Source organism: Ambystoma mexicanum, chromosome 8 (genome assembly GCF_040938575.1).
Source record: "Ambystoma mexicanum isolate Mex_15411 chromosome 8, UKY_AmexF1_1, whole genome shotgun sequence".
Lineage (NCBI taxonomy): Eukaryota > Metazoa > Chordata > Amphibia > Caudata > Ambystomatidae > Ambystoma > Ambystoma mexicanum.
Window position 1 is genome coordinate 1,259,686,998 of NC_090929.1, and position 17,116 is coordinate 1,259,704,113.

Sequence of the window (17,116 nt, forward strand, 5' to 3'; positions counted from 1 at the left end):
ACATGTGGAAAAAGGATCCTAATTGGCCACATCGTCTCCAGCAAGCTGGGTCCACAGTATGGTTCATGTAGTGCAGTCTCAGAGGGGGATAGTACCAGCGTAGTAAGATTTTGTAGGCGCATTCTCTATTCGTGACACAGGTGGATGCCGATTGGGTGCGGGTCCAGATGTCCACCCAGGATTGGTCCTCTATGGGGTGACCTAGGTCTGCCTGCCATTGTGCCATGGACCGAGATTTGGAGGTGAGAAAGTATTTTTTGGAGAAGCTTGTGTAGTGCCGAAATCTTACCTCGGATTGGTAGATCCTTGAGAGTTAGTTCTACTGGGGTGGGAGGGCGGGTAGCTGCTTGGTGTGTCTGTGGGTGGGTGCACCAATGGCGCAGTTGGAGGTATGTAAACCTGTCCTTTTCTTGAAGGTGGAAGGTTTCTTTACATCATTCGTAAGAAAGTGGTTGTCCTCCTTCGAAGAGTTGCCCCACAGTCTCCAATCCTCCCGTAATCCAGTTTTTGAAATTTTGGGGAGCTGCTCCAGGTGAAAAGGCTGGGTTCAGAAAGACCGGTGATGAGGGGTTGAATCTCCTTGGGATCTTCTTTTGCTTCATCGTTCTGTCCCATATGGTGACAGTATGCCTGGTGGCTAATAGTAGGTCTTACCATTGCCATCTCGTCGCCGGTGGGATGTGGGGGAGGAATCGTAGGGGAAGAGCCAAGCGCGATTGCTCCATGCCCACCCATCTGGGGCGATTAGTGATCGTTTGCCATGCTTGGGTGCAAGCGATTTGGGCTGCTATGTGGTATTTCTGTAGGTCTGGGACCTCAAGGCCGCCAAGTTTTGCATTCCCCATCATCGTGTCTCTCGGGATTCTGGCTTTTTCCCCCTCCAGATGAATTGCAGCATTTTCCTCTGTAGGTTCTGTGGACCCCTAGGTAGTTGATGGCCTTTGTTTTCCATTGGATCGGGCATATTGGGATCAGGTCTTCTCGCTCTCTCGATGAGATCCCTATTCCCAGCGCTGCTGATATGTTAAAGTTAATGGTGAATCCTGTGACCCTTCCATAGCTGTTAAGTTCTGCCAAGGCGTGTGTCAAGGAGCTGCGAGGGTCGGTGATGGTTAGGAGGACATCGTACGCGGAAAGGGCCATTTTATGGTGTGAGGGGCCTACTTGGAGCCCCTTAATTAGGTGGTTCAGCCTAATCCGTTGAGCGAAGGGCTCCATGATCAAGGCGAATAATAGCGGGGACAGCAGGCATCCCCGTCTAGTTCCGCAGGTCAGTGTAATGGGGGCCGAGAGATTGCCATTGATTTCAAGTAGGGGTTTGGGCGCTTTATAGTTGGCTAGGATCATAGTGCGGAATTCCGGCCCAAATCCAAATGTCTCCAGGGTAAGCTTCATAAATGTCCAATCCACCTTGTCAAACAGCTTGGTTGCGTCTAGTGCTATGAGCACAATCCCTTGTGCGTCACGGGAAGCCAGGTCCACCAGGTTCAGGGCTCTGCGAATGTGCTCAGCCGTAGAACGGTTCTTCAGAAAACCACTTTGGTCAGGTTGGATTATGTCTGGGAGGATGTGAGCTAGACGAGTTGCCAGAATCTTAGAGTAGATATTGGCGTCAGTGTTGAGAAGAGCGTTGGGTTTGTATGAGGCTGGGCATCTCGGATCCCCCACAGGTTTGGGGAGAAGGATGGTGATTGACTCTTGCATGGAGGGGGTTATAACGCCGGTCTCTCTAAAGGAGTTAAACAGTTGTGTCAGTGGGGCGAGTAGCTGATGTTGGAAAACCCTGTAGAATCTGGTTGTGTATCCATCTGGGCCTGGCACCCGGGATTTAAGCGATTTTATGGCTTCATCTACCTCTTCACTGGAGATTGGTGCGTCCAGGAAGTCTCAGGCAGACTCCGGGATAAAGGGGAGTGCTGCTTTGCGTAGGTATTCCCTTTGTTCGCTCACGTCCCGTGGCGGGTCGGTCATTACCTGTTTCAGATGCTCCGCTGCCAGGCGGTGTTCGTCTTGCTCTGCGTATTGGGTTCGACCTTATGTCCCGAAGTCCAATGATCATGTTTTGTTTTGCTTTGGCCAGTTTGGCTACCTATCGTTTGTTTGCTTTATTATTTTTGGCCTAATAGAAATGCTTGGCCTTTTCCATTTGGTATGCTGTGTGTTCGGCGTAGTGGGCCTCGATCTTTTTCTGTGCCGTACGAATGGCTCGTTGGGCTCTCGGGGACCATCCTTTTTCTTTATGAGTTTGCTCTGCTCTCCGGAGGTAGTCTTCGAGGGCTAGGCAGGTTTGACGTCTGGCTTTGTGGAAGGCTACTCCTTGTGCTATTAATTCCCCATGTACGACCGCTTTCAATGCATCCCAGGTTTTGGTGGGCGAGGTGTCTGCTGTGGGGTTTTCCTGGAAGAAGTTCTTATTCACAGTTGCGATCGAGTCCCTAAGTGGTATTTTGTTAAGGATTGGATCATAAAGTGTCCATCTGCGTTGGGCCGCGCGAGGGGGGGGTCCTGAATCCGGATTTCCAAGGATACTGGGCCATGGTGAGATAGAATCCGTGGGCCGATGGTAACATCATTCGTGAACGAGAGAATCTGGGGGGAGACCAGAAGGAGGCCAATCCTAGAGAATGTTCTATGGACCTGGAATAGAATTAAAAGTCTTTTTCCGAGGGGTGGAGAACCCTCCATGCGTCTACCACCTCAAGCGTTCTGAATAACTGTAAGAGTGCTAAAGCTGAGGTGAAGACTCCGGATGATGGAGGGTGGGATTTATCTTTTGTGGGGTCAGGAACTCCGTTGAAGTTGCCGCCGATGATAACTTGGCCCTCTCGGAAGGAGGGGAGAAAAGCACATAGGGCATCGTAGAAGGCAGCTTGAGCAGAGTTAGGTGCGTATATTGACACAATGGAGTATAGCTCCCTGAGTAGAAGACATTTCGCAGCAACAAATCGGCCCTCTGGGCAGAGTTTTGTGTCTAAAATCTGGGGATCCAACCCCTTTCCTAAAGAGGATAGCAGTGCCCCCTTTATTGGCGTTTCCAGATGCGCCGAATTGTTTCGGGAAGAGGCAGGAGCGTAAGCGCCCAAAATCGGCTGGTATTAGGTGCGTTTCCTGCAGCAAAGCCACCGCAGCATTTTCGTCTTGGAGATTTTGCAATATTGACTTGCGTTTGGCTGGGGAGTTTAGTCCTCTAACATTCAGTAAGACGAATTTCAGGGTGGAGTGAGCTGGGATGCGAGGCGAGGGTATCGCTGTGTCTGGCGGGGCAGCGGGAGGCGAAGCTGCATCAGCCGGCATCTCGTAGGTACTGTGGATGTGTACTTTCCTGCCATTGAGGTTTTTGCTCCGGCCTCCAACAGAGTGGCGGAGATTTAACTGGGGGAGGGGCAGGTTTGTCGGTCCAGCAACCCCCACCTTGGCCAACGTGGCCAAGTAACTGTTTGTAGCCAACATGGCTAAAATTATAGGGATCGCCTTCCAAGGACTTAGATGGATTGTTCCTCGGTGGCGGGCATAGGCCGTGGGGTAGGGCACGTTTCCCCGACTGTCGGCATTTTTTCGCTTATCATGGATGATGGAGTTCCTTCGGGTAAGGCCATCTCTTTCTTCTGAACCTTGGGACTCTGGACCAGGAGTTTGGCTTAGCGATAGGTGACCTTGGGAGGTCCGGGTCAGTAGCCTTCTCAAGATTCATGGGTGACCGAGCTTCGGGGGGGGGGGCAGGGGGCAAATTCATGATCTTCTCGGCATCTACCAGATGGCTGATCCTTCTCTGGGTGCCTTTGTGAAGAGATTTGGAAATGAATTGTACATTTCTCTGTTGTATCTTAAAATAACTGAACATTTTTTAGGGATTTATTTAGATTGAATGAATGAATGAATGTTTGGATGCATGTTTTATAGAATGCTTTTATAACCAAATTGATTTAAATGGATAATATTTCTGTATTTAAATCAAAATAAAATGAAATGATTTGATTAGTTTAGCTTTCTGCCCTCCTTCTCCTAGTTAGTCCCGCTCTCCTGGCACCACCTTGTATTCCTTGTAGAAAGACAGCCAGGGGTCGGAGAGCTCGTCTTTTCTGGAGGGTGAGGATGGATGAATCTTGATAAATTTGGATGAGGGTGCCCTGAAAGGTTATTTCATCACAAGAGCGGCCGATTGCCGAAATGGCTTCTTTTGTCGTGAAGAAATGTATTCTGGTGATGACGTCTGGTGGAGCGTCCGAATCCACTCTGCGGCGTGGGCGCAACCTGTGTGTGCGGTCCAGGAGGAGGAGTTACTTTTCTAGGTCAGGAAGAAGGGCTTGGAATAGGTCCCCCACATATTCTGCCAGGTTTGTGTCTTGGTGTCTTGGACTGAGGTCGGGACCCCTCGGATGCCTAAGTTGTTGCGTCGTGCCCTATTTTCTTCTGGTTTAAACTCCAATATCTCACATTTATCCTGGAGGAATTTGATTGAGCGCTGGACCTCCACCAGAGTGGTTGCTTGGTCCTGGGTTCAGTCTTCGACTTTCCCTAGTCTCTGTTCGGCGTCTGTTACCCTCTGGTCAGTGTTTTCCAGTTTGGTGGATAGTTCCAACATGCATTATCTGAATTTGGATTTAATGTCAGCCATGAAAGCCCTAATGTCACTTTATGTTGCGAGGGTACTCTTATCTTAAGGGGCTTCCTGAGGGGTGGAACCGGGAGGTTCTTGTTTTTTAGATTTGTCCATTGACATCAGCATTGCTGCAATGTCTGCGTTCTTACCAACTTTGGCTTGTTTAGTCATCTCGTTTCCCTGGTCGAGTCAGGGGCCCTGCGGTCCCCGGAGGTTGGAGGGGTGATTTCAGCAGTGTGGGGGGCAGAGGATCACAGGAGATAGGTAAGGGGTCGCAGAAGGTGGGTCGGGGAGCCCCGGGAGGTCTTCTTTTGTCTACTGTTGGTGGATAGTAATTGGTATCTGGCTTCCCCTTCTTAGTTGCCACTGGGGGATTCCCAGGCCTGCCTGTCTCCCACCGTTCCGTTTGTAGCCTGCCCCCGGGACAGTGTAGCCTATCTCCCCCAGGGCTTGTATAGCTGATCGGAGCTGCGGTGGAGTGGGGGGTGGTGGGAAGGGAGATCGGGAGCGCTTGCCTTCTGTAGAGCCTGGGTGTAGGGTGGGGGCCTCGGCGGGGAGGCAAGGGCCCCCCTGCTGTTGGTGGTCCCCTACGCCAGTGGGAGTTGCTGTGGACTGCTGGGTGTGGGGGCCGCCGCTGCCCGTGGCGGTTGGTCGTGGGAAAGGCTCTGGAGCGGCGCGGCAGACGCCCCCCCCCCACCTCCTCTCCTGGATGGCACTTCTTCGATGGGTGCAGGCGGGGCCTGCCTGTGGCTGGAAGGGAAATTTCACGGCTCTTCCCCAGCCGTCTGGAGTGCGGCTGGGGCCGAGGGCCAAGCCGCAGGGTCGTGTTTGGGAGGCTCCCTCCCTCCGGCTGCTGGTGCAGGCTCATTGTAGCTGGAGCCGGGGGGCCGGAGCGCACAGGCAGGGCTGCACGGGCCGCGTTGGGCGGTTGGCTAGTGGATTTGCCGCTGCTTGCGGGGTCAAGGTGGGGCGGGGAGCCCCTGGTGGAGGGTGTTGTGTGTGGGGTCCACAGTGGTGGGGGACCGCAGCAATGACTTTCAGGGGCGGAGCCCCTCCCCCACTCACGCCATCCCTCGGCACCCCGAGCGCCCGTCCGCCATCTTGACTTGAGGTGTGGGCGGGGGATTAAAGCTCCATATTTCCGCGGTCGGTCCCCGGCACCCGACCGAGTGTGGTCACCTCTGCTCCAGGGATTCACGGAGCCTCGGCCATTTCCAGGTCCGTCGCTCTAGCGTTGTGTCAGCCCCAATTCATTGAGGCAACGGGCTTCCCACAGAGGCCATCAAAGGAGCGTCCGGATCGTCAGCGCTCGAGACCACGCCCCATGAGCATAATTTTTATGTGCGTTACACAGCACCTTCAGTGCAGTGACACAGGGTTGTCTTTTAGACTTCCCACTGACTCCATTTTTCTGGGACGGACTACTGTCTCCCAGAAACATGACAAGTTGCCATTAACTTTATGTAGTCTCTTTAAACCACAGACCCAGTACACCCCATCTTACATGGAGTATTGGAAAGGGCTAATTCCTATCCCTTTTTGTCTGTTTCTCTTGGAGCACTGTTTCACTCCCTTTTCATCAAGACTTGGCTGGCTGCAGTGGTAACTACCTGAATTTTTCTACCGTGGTTATCTTATATAACAATGGTATTGTTTTAGGCTATTATATTAGCCTCAAACATAAACCCGCTTCACCAAATACATTTTATTTCGGCTCCGGCTGGGTGTATTTGCCATTTCTTTTTGTTAAAATCTTTCTCGTGTTTTACTCTGCGCTCCAAACCAGGGTTGATTCCTTTGTTCTCTGTCTTTTCGCAGGCTTCTGCACAGAAGACCTCCTTAAGGCACCTGAAAGTCTGGGTAGGCAGGATGTGAGGGAGGGGTCTTAGGACCCCTGCCATGGGTTCCCTTGATAACCCAAGTAGCACTCCTGTTTGATTGGCTGGGTGACTGTCCTTGCCAGGACAGCCACCCTGCTGTGTGATTGACAGCCAGACTGTATGAATGGGGGAAAACTGCATAAAAAGCAGGTCTCTGGGACTGGAAAGGCAGAGTCGCCACTGGAATGAAAGAACCAACGAGGAGCCAGTGGAAGAGGACCCCTACGACGACTGAACCGCCCTGCTGCAGGTCCGAATCTTCAGAATCCGATGACAGGGAAGATCCTCCAGGAAACTTCTTCCCTTGAGCTGGTGGGACCAATCAGTTCGCCCAAACTGCAAGCCAGGACCCCTCCTCTGGTCGAATTCGCTGTACAGAGCTACAGTGGGCCGGATAGCTAGGAAGGTCGGACCCTGCTTGGGTTTTAAGGAGCGCACCTTTTATTTGTTGCTTTGCTCTGCTGCTGGTTTCTTCCCTGGGTAGTACAGGATCCTCCAGTAGTCCTACTTCTTGTCAGTCCGACAGTCACTTCAGGAACCGTGAGCCTGCAGGAACTAGGTTTTGAGGTACTGTGCAAATCCGGTTGCTTGTTTCGTTCAACCGCAGTGAAAGTGTTTGAAATGTTTCTCCAATCCGAGGGCTTGTCCTTCTCTTCTCTTTGAACTAACTTTTCTGCCAACCAACCTCGTCCGGAATCTGTGGCACGGACATTACCGCAAACTACCCTGAACCGTGTGATCTTGAGCAAAAGACTTTTGACCCAATGACTTTGGCCCTAAGCCTTTTCTACCTGATTCTAGCACTGTAGTTCCTCTTGCTCAATTGCCTTGAGTACTTACCTGTTGGTGTGGTTCAATTTCTATTAACTAAATAAATACGAATACAAACTTATCTGGAACTTATTGGGAGTGGTGTATTAAGAGTGTGATTTTTAAACTGCTTATAATAGTGTAATGTTATACAACTGAAGAGTAAAATAAATGTATATCCTTTTACTTGAAAACCTTGAGTCAGTGTTTGCTGAATCATAGTAATTGATGTCCTTTGTGTAATTATTTGATACTGCTCACTTACTCTTGAGATGTCTGGCTGCTCAGCCATCGCTACCACTTTAACTGTGTAGTACGGGTTTGTACCAAAGGTGAATTTGTACTGTCACTTGTAGTCTTAATTGTGTGTGGTGTTCCCAAAGGGTACTGCATATAATTCTGCCTAACAACCACTATTACAAAAGATGATGCCGAAAGGAACATAGGATATGCACATCTAACTTGGAGATGATCACTGTTTGTGAATTCTTTAGGGTCAGGATACACTTGTGTTAATATTTGACACCACATAAACATTCTGAATACATTAAAAGTGTGAGTCCTACCGTGCTCACTATGGATATTGCAATAACAACAACGCTACAGGTTCCATACCTTTGTCAACTGGTATACCTCAATTACCGTCCATTTGTTAGGTATTGGCCCTGTTTTTCACCATTAGCAACTGTTTAAGAAGATGTGTTTTATTACCTGTCCAATACGATGAGCTCGATCCATTGCTTGCAGGTCTCTCATAGGATTCCAATCATGTTCCACAAATACCACAGTGTCAGCTCCTGTTAAATTGAGACCCAACCCACCAACATGAGTGGTGAGCAGAAGAACATCTATAGATGGGTCATTATTAAATCTAGGAAAAAAAAAACAAGTTCTGTTTTTTCTATTATACTAGCACAGTAATATGGCCTCATATAAATATAATAGACTACTAAAGAAATTATCCATTCCCGACAAAGGATCAAATGGAATGCAAATGGGTAAAACATTGATTTAAAAAAAGGTCTTCAGTACAGATTAAGACTGAAAAAGCAAACCAGATTAGCATTTCATGAAGCTTTTAAATGAATAGTGTGAATAACCAGAGTGTGTTTCACAACCTAGTCCCTGGGGATCCTGTACTCAGGCAGCAAGGGAAAGGCTTTTGATTTTGGATCTCGACCTTGGGGGTGGACAAGCGAGGGAGGATCACCTGGGTATGGGGTCCTCAGGGAGTGGGGGAGAAGCACCCAATGTTGAGACCTGGTATCCCCCTTTTACCACAACCCATCTAACCCCCATCCTGGCATATTTTATGGGAAACTACAACTCCCATAATTCCTCCCCACTTTGTCTTGACAAAAGTACTGCACCAAGGAAGATGAGGAGTGAGGCTGAAGAGATTACCTCCCCTGACTTACATTGGCCCTGTCCCTGTAATAAGGCCAGGTAGAGTCAGGCACGTATAACACCTACCACTTATTACAACTCCCTGAGCCTTGAGCTGTAAGAAAAGATTAAAGACATTCTATTAACACAGCCGGTGAGTTATCAAGGGGAACAAAAGTCTGGTTGATGTTAAATAGAAAGTGAATGTAATTTTGCAAGTTGAAGGTTGCGCGTGTGCCGATAAAACACAAACGAAGAGAACCATTTTTTTTTTTTTTATTTTTTTTTTAAACTTTTATTTTTGTTTTTTTTTTGAATTAACAAACATCTTCTCACCCACATTAGGGTGGAATTAGCCTAGCGATGTTTCCCTACCTCCCCCCCCTACTCCCCCCCCCGCCTCTTGACCACCCGTTACCACAGTGACCAGACCGGATCTCTGAGTATGCAACCAGTTCTACGTTTTAGTATGAGAAGTGAGACACCTCCAACTGTTAACAAGGAAAGGGTCCTTCTTTATTGAGAGTTGACTGGGGAGGTCGGGGTACTCTCTGCCTCTTTCATCAGGAATATGACTAGTGGTCCCCAGATGTCTGGCGGGCGCGCATGTTGCGGTAGAAGCTTAACGAAATCTGTTTCGACATCTTGGCAGTAAAGAATGTCTTTGCGCCAGGCGGTGACTGTTGGGAGAGGACCGCGGCCCCAGGCCATAGCGACTCTTCTTCATGCTAGTGTCAGCAGGATGCCTGCTAGTTTTCTTGTAGGGGCTTTCAGTAATCTGGTCATGCCTAGTAGAGCTGCTGTATTGGCTGGATGTACTGATTCTCCAATTATCGCACTCGTAGTCTCCAGCACCTGGGTCCAGAACAAAGCTAGCTTAGGGCAGTCCCATGCCAGATGGACGAAGTTTGCTGAGATCTTCCCACACCTCGCACATTTTAAAGTTGATTCTGGGTGCTGCTTGTTCGCTTTGGCTGGCGTATAGTATATTTGGTGCAGATAGTTGAAATGGACTTGCTTGAGCCGAGTATTAAGAGCGATTTTCTGGGTTTGTTTGAGGATGAAAGACCAGTCGGCATTGGAGAAGGTTATACCTAGGGCTGTTTCCCATCTGATCTTGGCTCGGGACTCAACGGGAGCTGTGTCCAATATGATGGTTCTGTAGATCTGTGAGAGTAATCTTCCCTCGCCCTGAGTTTGTATTACAGAATGTAGGAGCTGCCATGTCTGAGGTTGCTGTGGGAAGTTGGGAAGGATTGCCTGCAGAGTGTGGCGGGTTCTAAAGTAAATGAAGATGTCCAGCGATGTTGTGCCGCCTTTTTCCTTTGCTTGATCGGGGGTTAGGAAGCCATCTTTGGTGAATAGTTCTCCCAGAGTTTTAATTTGGAGTTTCTCTAGCCATTGGAGGTACACTTTTTCAGTAGTTAAAGGGATCCCTGGTATGAATTTTGCAGGAAGGAGTGGTGAATATCTAGTTTGAACATTGTATTTTTGCGCTAGGATTTTCCATATTTTATATGTTAACACAACATTCATGGTGTTGTTGGGGACAGGGATCCCGCCAAAGATGACTGCTCTCAGTAAGTACGGTGTCGCCAGGGCTCTCTCTATTTGTACGTGCGGTCTGATTGTGTGTGTGGGGTACCAGTGGCTAAGGAAATGCGCCTGTGCAGCCCAATAATATTTTTCAAGATCTGGGAGTGCTAGGCCACCGCTCATTACCGGGAGAGTTAGTATGGAATGTGCCACTCTGGCGGGCTTCCCAGCCCAAAGCAGATCCAGGACCAGACTCCTCAGTTTCCTCAGGAAGGGTTGTGGAAGTAGAATGGGAATGTTGGAGAAGAGATATAGAAGTTTTGGCAATATCACCATCTTGACTAGGGAAGCTCTTCCCCATAAGGTCAACGGTAGGGTTTTCCAGCGGGCCACTTTTTCCTGTAGAGATTTGACTACTTCTTCATAGTTGTCTTGGAACACTTCATGATGTTTCAGCGACATTTGTATGCCTAGGTATCGTACTTTGGATGTCTTCCAGGTGAGATGGAAATCGTCTTTGAATGGATTGGTCATCGGGGTTAGCGGGAAAACAATTGATTTTGTTTGATTAATTTTCAAGCCTGAGGCAGCCCCGAATTTGATTACCTCCCTCATGACAGGATTTAGATTGTCAATGGGGTCTCGTATGAATAAGACTACGTCATCCGCGTACAAAGAGATGATGAGTTTGTGTGGGCCAATGGCCAGACCTCTGTGTTGTCTATGTTCACGTAGATTGGAGGCTAGGGGTTCCATTACCAGGGCGAATAGTAGAGCTGACAATGGGCAACCCTGTCTGGTACCTCGTTGCAAGTTGATGGTGGACGATTTTGCTGTCCCTACTATTATATTGGCTGTAGGGTTAGTGTATAGCAGGGATACCAGTTTGATGAAACGAGCCCCCAGGCCCATCCTGGTTTACACCGAAAACATGAATGGCCACTCCACAGAGTCAAATGCTTTTTCAGCATCGAGTAGAAGAGCAATTGCTTGTTGGGACGGGTTCAGCGCTTCTATGACTCCGAATAGTCTCCTAATGCCAAAGGTGGTGTTACGGCCAGGTATGAATCCTGCCTGGTCTGCAAGAACCAGAGCCGGCATTAGCGGCATCAACCTATTTGTAAGGATCTTAGCCAAGATCTTGTTGTCGAGGTTTAAAAGTGAGATGGGACGATAGGACGCGCAGTCATCAGGTGGTTTATCTGCTTTATGTAGAAGTATAACGTTGGCTTCACACATGGTCTGCGGGAGGGAGCCTTTTTCCAGGGCTTCCTTGTATACATCAGCTAGAAGGGGAGCAAGGGTATGCGCAAATGCCTTATAAAATTCCCCGGTTAGGCCATCAGGGCCGGGGGCTTTGGAGTTCGGGAGAATTTTGATTGCTTCAATAATTTCCTCTGGGGAGATTAGCTCGTTGAGGGGCTCCCTCAGATGGGATTCGACCCAGTATAGCTCGGTGTCTTCCAAGTATCTTAGTGGAGCTTCTGTACCCTCGGCGTGTTGGGTGCTATACAGATTTTGGTAAAAGTGTCTGAACTCCTCTGCCATACTCGCGTCTGTGTGTGACATTTCTCCCAGTGAGTTGCGAATCCCCTCTATAGGCGTTGGTTTGCGGTCAGCTCTTATCAATCTTGCCAGTAGTGCTCCGGGTTTTTGCCCTTCGCCATATTGTCTGACCAGGGTCTCGCGATGCAGAAATTTTAATTCGCGCTCGGCTAGTGTATTAAACTTAAGGAACAAGTTACTTACCTGTAACTGTTGTTCTCCAGCATGGGTCTGGCATGGATTCACATGCTCATGAATATTCCCCGTCGTCAGGCTGGGAATCCTCGGTAAAGAAAAAACCAGTATCAGTTTCGTTTCTGATCTGTCTTTCGTAGTAATAACCAATCACTGGTCTCTGCGTCATACTGACCACAGCCAATGACTGCCCTCTACCTAAGCACCGCCTCTGGCAGCCATCTTCAGATTTGGAAGCACGTGAAGTGGCAGTATGACCAAGTGAAGAGCCGCAGAGGGGTAGGCGGGAGGGTTCGCATGTGAATCCATGCCAGACCCATGCTGGAGAACAACAGTTACAGGTAAGTAACTTGTTCCTTCTCCAGCATGGGGTCTGGCATGGATTCACATGCTCATGAATAAAGAATACATAGCAGTACACACATGCACAACCACGGGAGGTGGCAAAGGCTCAACATTAAGCATCACATCAACTCAACATTAAGCATATTACCTCCTCACCAGGCTCACCTCAGGCGAACAGGTTGCGCAGCACTGCTTGGCCGACCCTGGACTCCTCCCTGGAATCCCGGTCGACGCAGTAGAATTTCGTGAAGGTGTGCGTCGACCTCCACGTAGCAGCCCTGCATATGTCCAGCAGGGGCACACCAGATAGGAACGCCGTGGTAGCTGCGATCGCTCTGGTGGAATGGGCTCTCGGACGGCCAGGCAGCGGTCGGTTTGCCAACCGGTGACACCACATGATACAGCCGGAGAGCCATCTGGAGATGGAAGCCTTCGAGAGAGCCTTCCCCTGATTGACAGGTCCAAAGTTCACAAAGAGTTGTGACGTCTTCCGAAAACCCTTCGTGCGGTCCACGTAGAACTTCAGCGCTCTAGCTACATCCAGCGAGTGCAAAGTCCTCTCAGCCGGCGATGAAGGCGACGGGAAGAACACAGGTAACACCAAGGGTTCGTTGAGCTGGAAGTCCGACGGTACCTTGGGCATGAAGGAGGGGTGCGTCCTGAGCACTACCCTCGGGTCGTGGAAAGTCAAGTACGGGGCCTTGCAGGAAAGGGCCTGGATCTCTCCCACTCGTCGTGCGGAGGTGATGGCCACAAGAAAAGCTGTTTTCCACGATAGAAACTTCAACGGGGCCGAGTGCAGAGGCTCGAACGGAGGTCCCATGAGCTTGGTCAGCACCACGTTGAGCTCCCACGCCGGGGCCGGAGCCTTCACCGGCGGGAACGATCTGAACAGTCCCTTCATGAACTCTTTCACCAGACGATGAGACCACAAGGACGTCCGCCCCGTGGTTCTGGTGTATCGGGAGATCGCAGCAAGATGAATCTTGATGGACGCGTGTGCCAGACCAGCTTTGGCCAGCGTCAGCAGGTACGGCAGTACTTGGGGAGCCGTAATCCGTAGAGGGTTAATCTTCTGTGCGTGGCACCAGACAGAGAACCTCTTCCATTTGTGTCCGTAGCATTTAAGAGTCGAGGACGCCCTGGCCTTTGCAAGAACCTCTCTGCAATCGGCCGGTATGTCGTATCCTCCAAACTCTAGCGCTGCAGGAGCCAGGCCTGCAAGTTCAGCGACTTCGGGTCGTGGTGGAGGATGGCGCCTCCTTCCCTGGAGAGTAGATCCGCGTCCGCCGGCAGCTTGATCGGCGGGGACGCTGACAAGTCCAGAAGGTCCGGGAACCATATCTGCCTCGGCTACGCAGGTGCGACGAGGATCATCCTGCACCGTGACCTCTTGAGCTGGTTGACGAGCCGGATTAGCAGAGGCAAGGGAGGGAACGCGTAGAGGAACAGGCCCTCCCAGGGGAACGAGAAAGCATCGCCCATGCTCCTCGTCTGGGGAAACCTGCTGGCGAACCTCCGGCACTTGGTGTTCGTCGCCGTCGCGAACAGGTCGATCTGGGGTGTGCCCCACCGTCGGAAGAGGCGATCCACCAGATCCTGCCGTAGTTCCCACTCGTGGCACGAGCGCAGCTCCCTGCTGAGTGAGTCGGCGATGGTGTTTTTTATCCCTGCCAGATGAAACGGCACCAGAAAAATCCCTTGGGCGACGGGCCAATGCCACAGGTCCTGCGCCTCCTTGGACAGCGCTGGGGACCTGGTTCCGCCCCGTTTCCTGATGTAAAACATGGTGGTGGTGTTGTCGGTGAAGATCCTCACCACCTTGCCCTTGAGGGACGGAAGGAAGGACCTGAGGGCCCAAAACACTGCACGGAGCTCCCGGACGTTGATATGCAGGGACTTCTCCGTCGGGAGCCAGAGTCCCCTTGCGTGCAGATTTTCGGTGTGCGCTCCCCACCCTTCCAGGGAGGCATCCGTGGTCACAGTCTCCTGGTGGGCTGGGGTCTGGAAGTCCATGCCCGCCGTCAGATGCGCGCGGGTGCCCCACCACCGTACCGCTCGTCGGAAACTCTCGTCGAGCTTGATCCTTTCCTCGAAGCTGCCCGTCTGGATCCAGCGCGCATCCAGGAATTCTTGCAACGGGCGCATCCGGAGCCTGCACATGGGAATGAGGTAGATGCAGGAAGACATCATCCCGAGGAGGGACTTGATGGACCTCACTTTGGCCGCGTCGGCCACCAACATCCGTTGCACCTTGCCCAAGATGGTCCTGGTCCTCTCCTCCGACGGGGAGGCCAGAAGGGACACTGTGTCGAGCCTCGCTCCCAGAAACAGTGCGACTTGCGCGGGCACCAGGTGGGATTTGGCGTAGTTCACGGAGAATCCCAGGTCCGTGAGGAGTTGGACGGTCCTCGCCGTGTGGACCACGGCGAGCTCCCTCGTCTTGGCGCGGATGAGCCAGTCGTCCAGGTAGGGGTAGACGTGAATCCCCTCGCGGCGCAGCTGCGCCGCCACCGGTGCGAGGCACTTGGTGAATACCCTGGGTGCCGACCGTAGTCCGAAGGGAAGGGCTTTGAACTGGTAATGACGCCCTTGGACCACGAATCTGAGGAATTTTCGGTGCCCCTTTAGGATGGGAATGTGGAAGTAGGCATCCTCCAAATCCAACGACGATAGGAAGTCTCCTTCCTCCAGCTGACCCAGGACGTGCTGGAGGGTGACCATCCGGAACTTCTGCGCCTTGATGAACTTGTTCAGACGTCGCAGGTCTAGGATGGGGCGCCATCCTCCCGTCTTCTTCTTCACGAGGAAGTATCGCGAGTAGACTCCGGAGCCCCGAAGCCTCTTTGGGACGAGTTCGATGGCGCCCTTTCTGAGCATCGCCTTTACCTCCAGGAGAAGTTGAGGGACGTGAAGTTCTTTCCTGGCCACGGGGGGGACGCGCGGGCACCTTCTTTGAAACTCGAGCGCGTGGCCCGGGGCCAGGGCGTCCAGCACCCAACGGTCGGTGGAGATGGACTCCCACACGCTGACGAAGCCCGCCAGCCGGCCTCCCACCGGGGTGCTTCGGTGGGGGCCCGACCCCACGGCCGGTTCAATCCTGCTTGGACGCGGCCTTGCCGCCTTGACCTCCTTGGCGACGACGGCGGGGTCCGCTAGACTTGCCTCGTCCTCTGTAGGCCTCTTGCGACGACGAGCGGGCCGCTTGACGGTAGGAAGCGAAACCGCCGCCGGAACCTTTGGAGGCGCCCTTGCCTCCGCCGCTCCGAAAGGGCGTTCGTCGTTGCTGCAGGACTCCAAGGGCCCGGGCCGTCTCAGTATCCGCCTTGATGGCCTGAAGGGAATCGTCCACTGTCTTCCCAAACAGGTTGTTCCCGTCGAAGGGCATGTCCAGGACTCTGGTCTGGACGTCCTGCCGAAAGTCCGTAGCTTTGAGCCATCCACGACGTCGAAGGCAAACGCCGTTGCCCAGCTGGCGGAACCCAGTGTCGGCGATGTCCGTCGCCACGGTGATGGCGTGGTCCGACGCCACCTCACCTTCCTGCAGGATCTCAAGGGCCTCCGCCCTCTTGTCGTCCGGCAGAAAATCCAGCAGGGGAGCTAACTTGTACCAGAGCTCCCTGTCGTAGCGGGCCACGATAGCCAAGGCGTTGGCCGCTTTAATCGTCGTCGCTGCCGACGAGATGACTCTACGTCCCATAGCATCCAATTTCTTTCCCTCGCCGTCCGGCGGGGAAGTCGATGTGGAGGCCGCACCCCCCCCCGCTTTCTTCCTGGCTGCCGCGGAGACGACGGAGTCCGGGGTAGGCTGCGCCCGGAGGCATAGGGGGGCCGTGTCCGGGACCCGGTACTTTTTCTCGTACCGGTCTCTTCTAGCTGGCGTCGTGGAAGGGTTCTTGAGGAGGGAAAGGCCCTCATCCCAAATGTCGTCCAACAGAGGCACTGCGAGGACCGACTTCCTCTTGGCCTCGCGCCGCTGATAAAGGAAGCCTTCCTTTTTCTTCTCCTCAGGGCAGAGTTGGAAAAGCTCGGAAGCCCTGGAGATCATGGAGTGGAAAGATCCGATCTCGTCGGGCGGAGAAGCCCTGGTGGGAGGCGACGACGGAAAATCCTCGTCGTATGCCTCGTCGTCCGTACCCGTCGCTGCCGTGTCAGTCCCCGTATCATCCCCTCGGGTGGACGGGGAGGAGGGCTGGACGGGGCACGACGGTTGAAAAGGAGGTGGTGGATGGATCCTTCTTTTCTTGGTAGGGGGAACACCAGAAGGTCCCGGTTCTGGATCCCCCGACGGGAGAGGTTCCTCCGTCGGTAACGGTAGCCTCGTCCTTATCTCGGAGCATAAGGACTGTATGGCCAACAAAATGGCCGCCGAGTTGTCTTGCGGCGCTGGCAGAGGGGAATCCGACGGGCGAGCAGGGGCCCCGTCGGTATCCTCGACGATGTCGTCGTCACCTGCGTCGGGGTCCATTCCGACGGGCTGGCCTTCTTCCACGCCTAGGCCGTGGCTTAAGACCTCGATCAGCTCCTCTTCTGAGGTTGAGGCCGAATCTACGACGACGCCCTGCCCCCCCTTCTTCTTCCCCACGGAGGGTTTCACGGGGGTCCTATCGATGGGCACAAAGGAAGACTCCCTCCGAGGAGGCAGGGAGATTCTGGGCCCTGAGGTCGCCAGCACTGGTGCAGCCACCACAGGCTGAGCCAGGGCCGCCGCGACCGTTTCGATAGAGGGCTTGGTCGGATGGATCAAGGCCTTCACCACCTTAGGTGCGCTCACCGCCTTATCCTTGAGGGAGGGGGCACTGCCACGCTCCTCCTCTGC

At 52.4% G+C, this 17,116-nt stretch overlaps 1 protein-coding gene across 2 annotated transcripts in view; it reads right to left on the minus strand.

Moving 5' to 3' along the window:
• Positions 1–17,116, minus strand: part of BTAF1 (B-TFIID TATA-box binding protein associated factor 1) — a 2,675,064-nt gene that overhangs the window by 147,053 nt on the left and 2,510,895 nt on the right. For both annotated transcript variants that reach the window (XM_069611378.1, XM_069611379.1), the window contains one exon: positions 8,002–8,161. In XM_069611378.1, the coding sequence (XP_069467479.1) occupies positions 8,002–8,161 (160 nt within the window). The remainder of the gene's footprint in view (positions 1–8,001; positions 8,162–17,116) is intronic.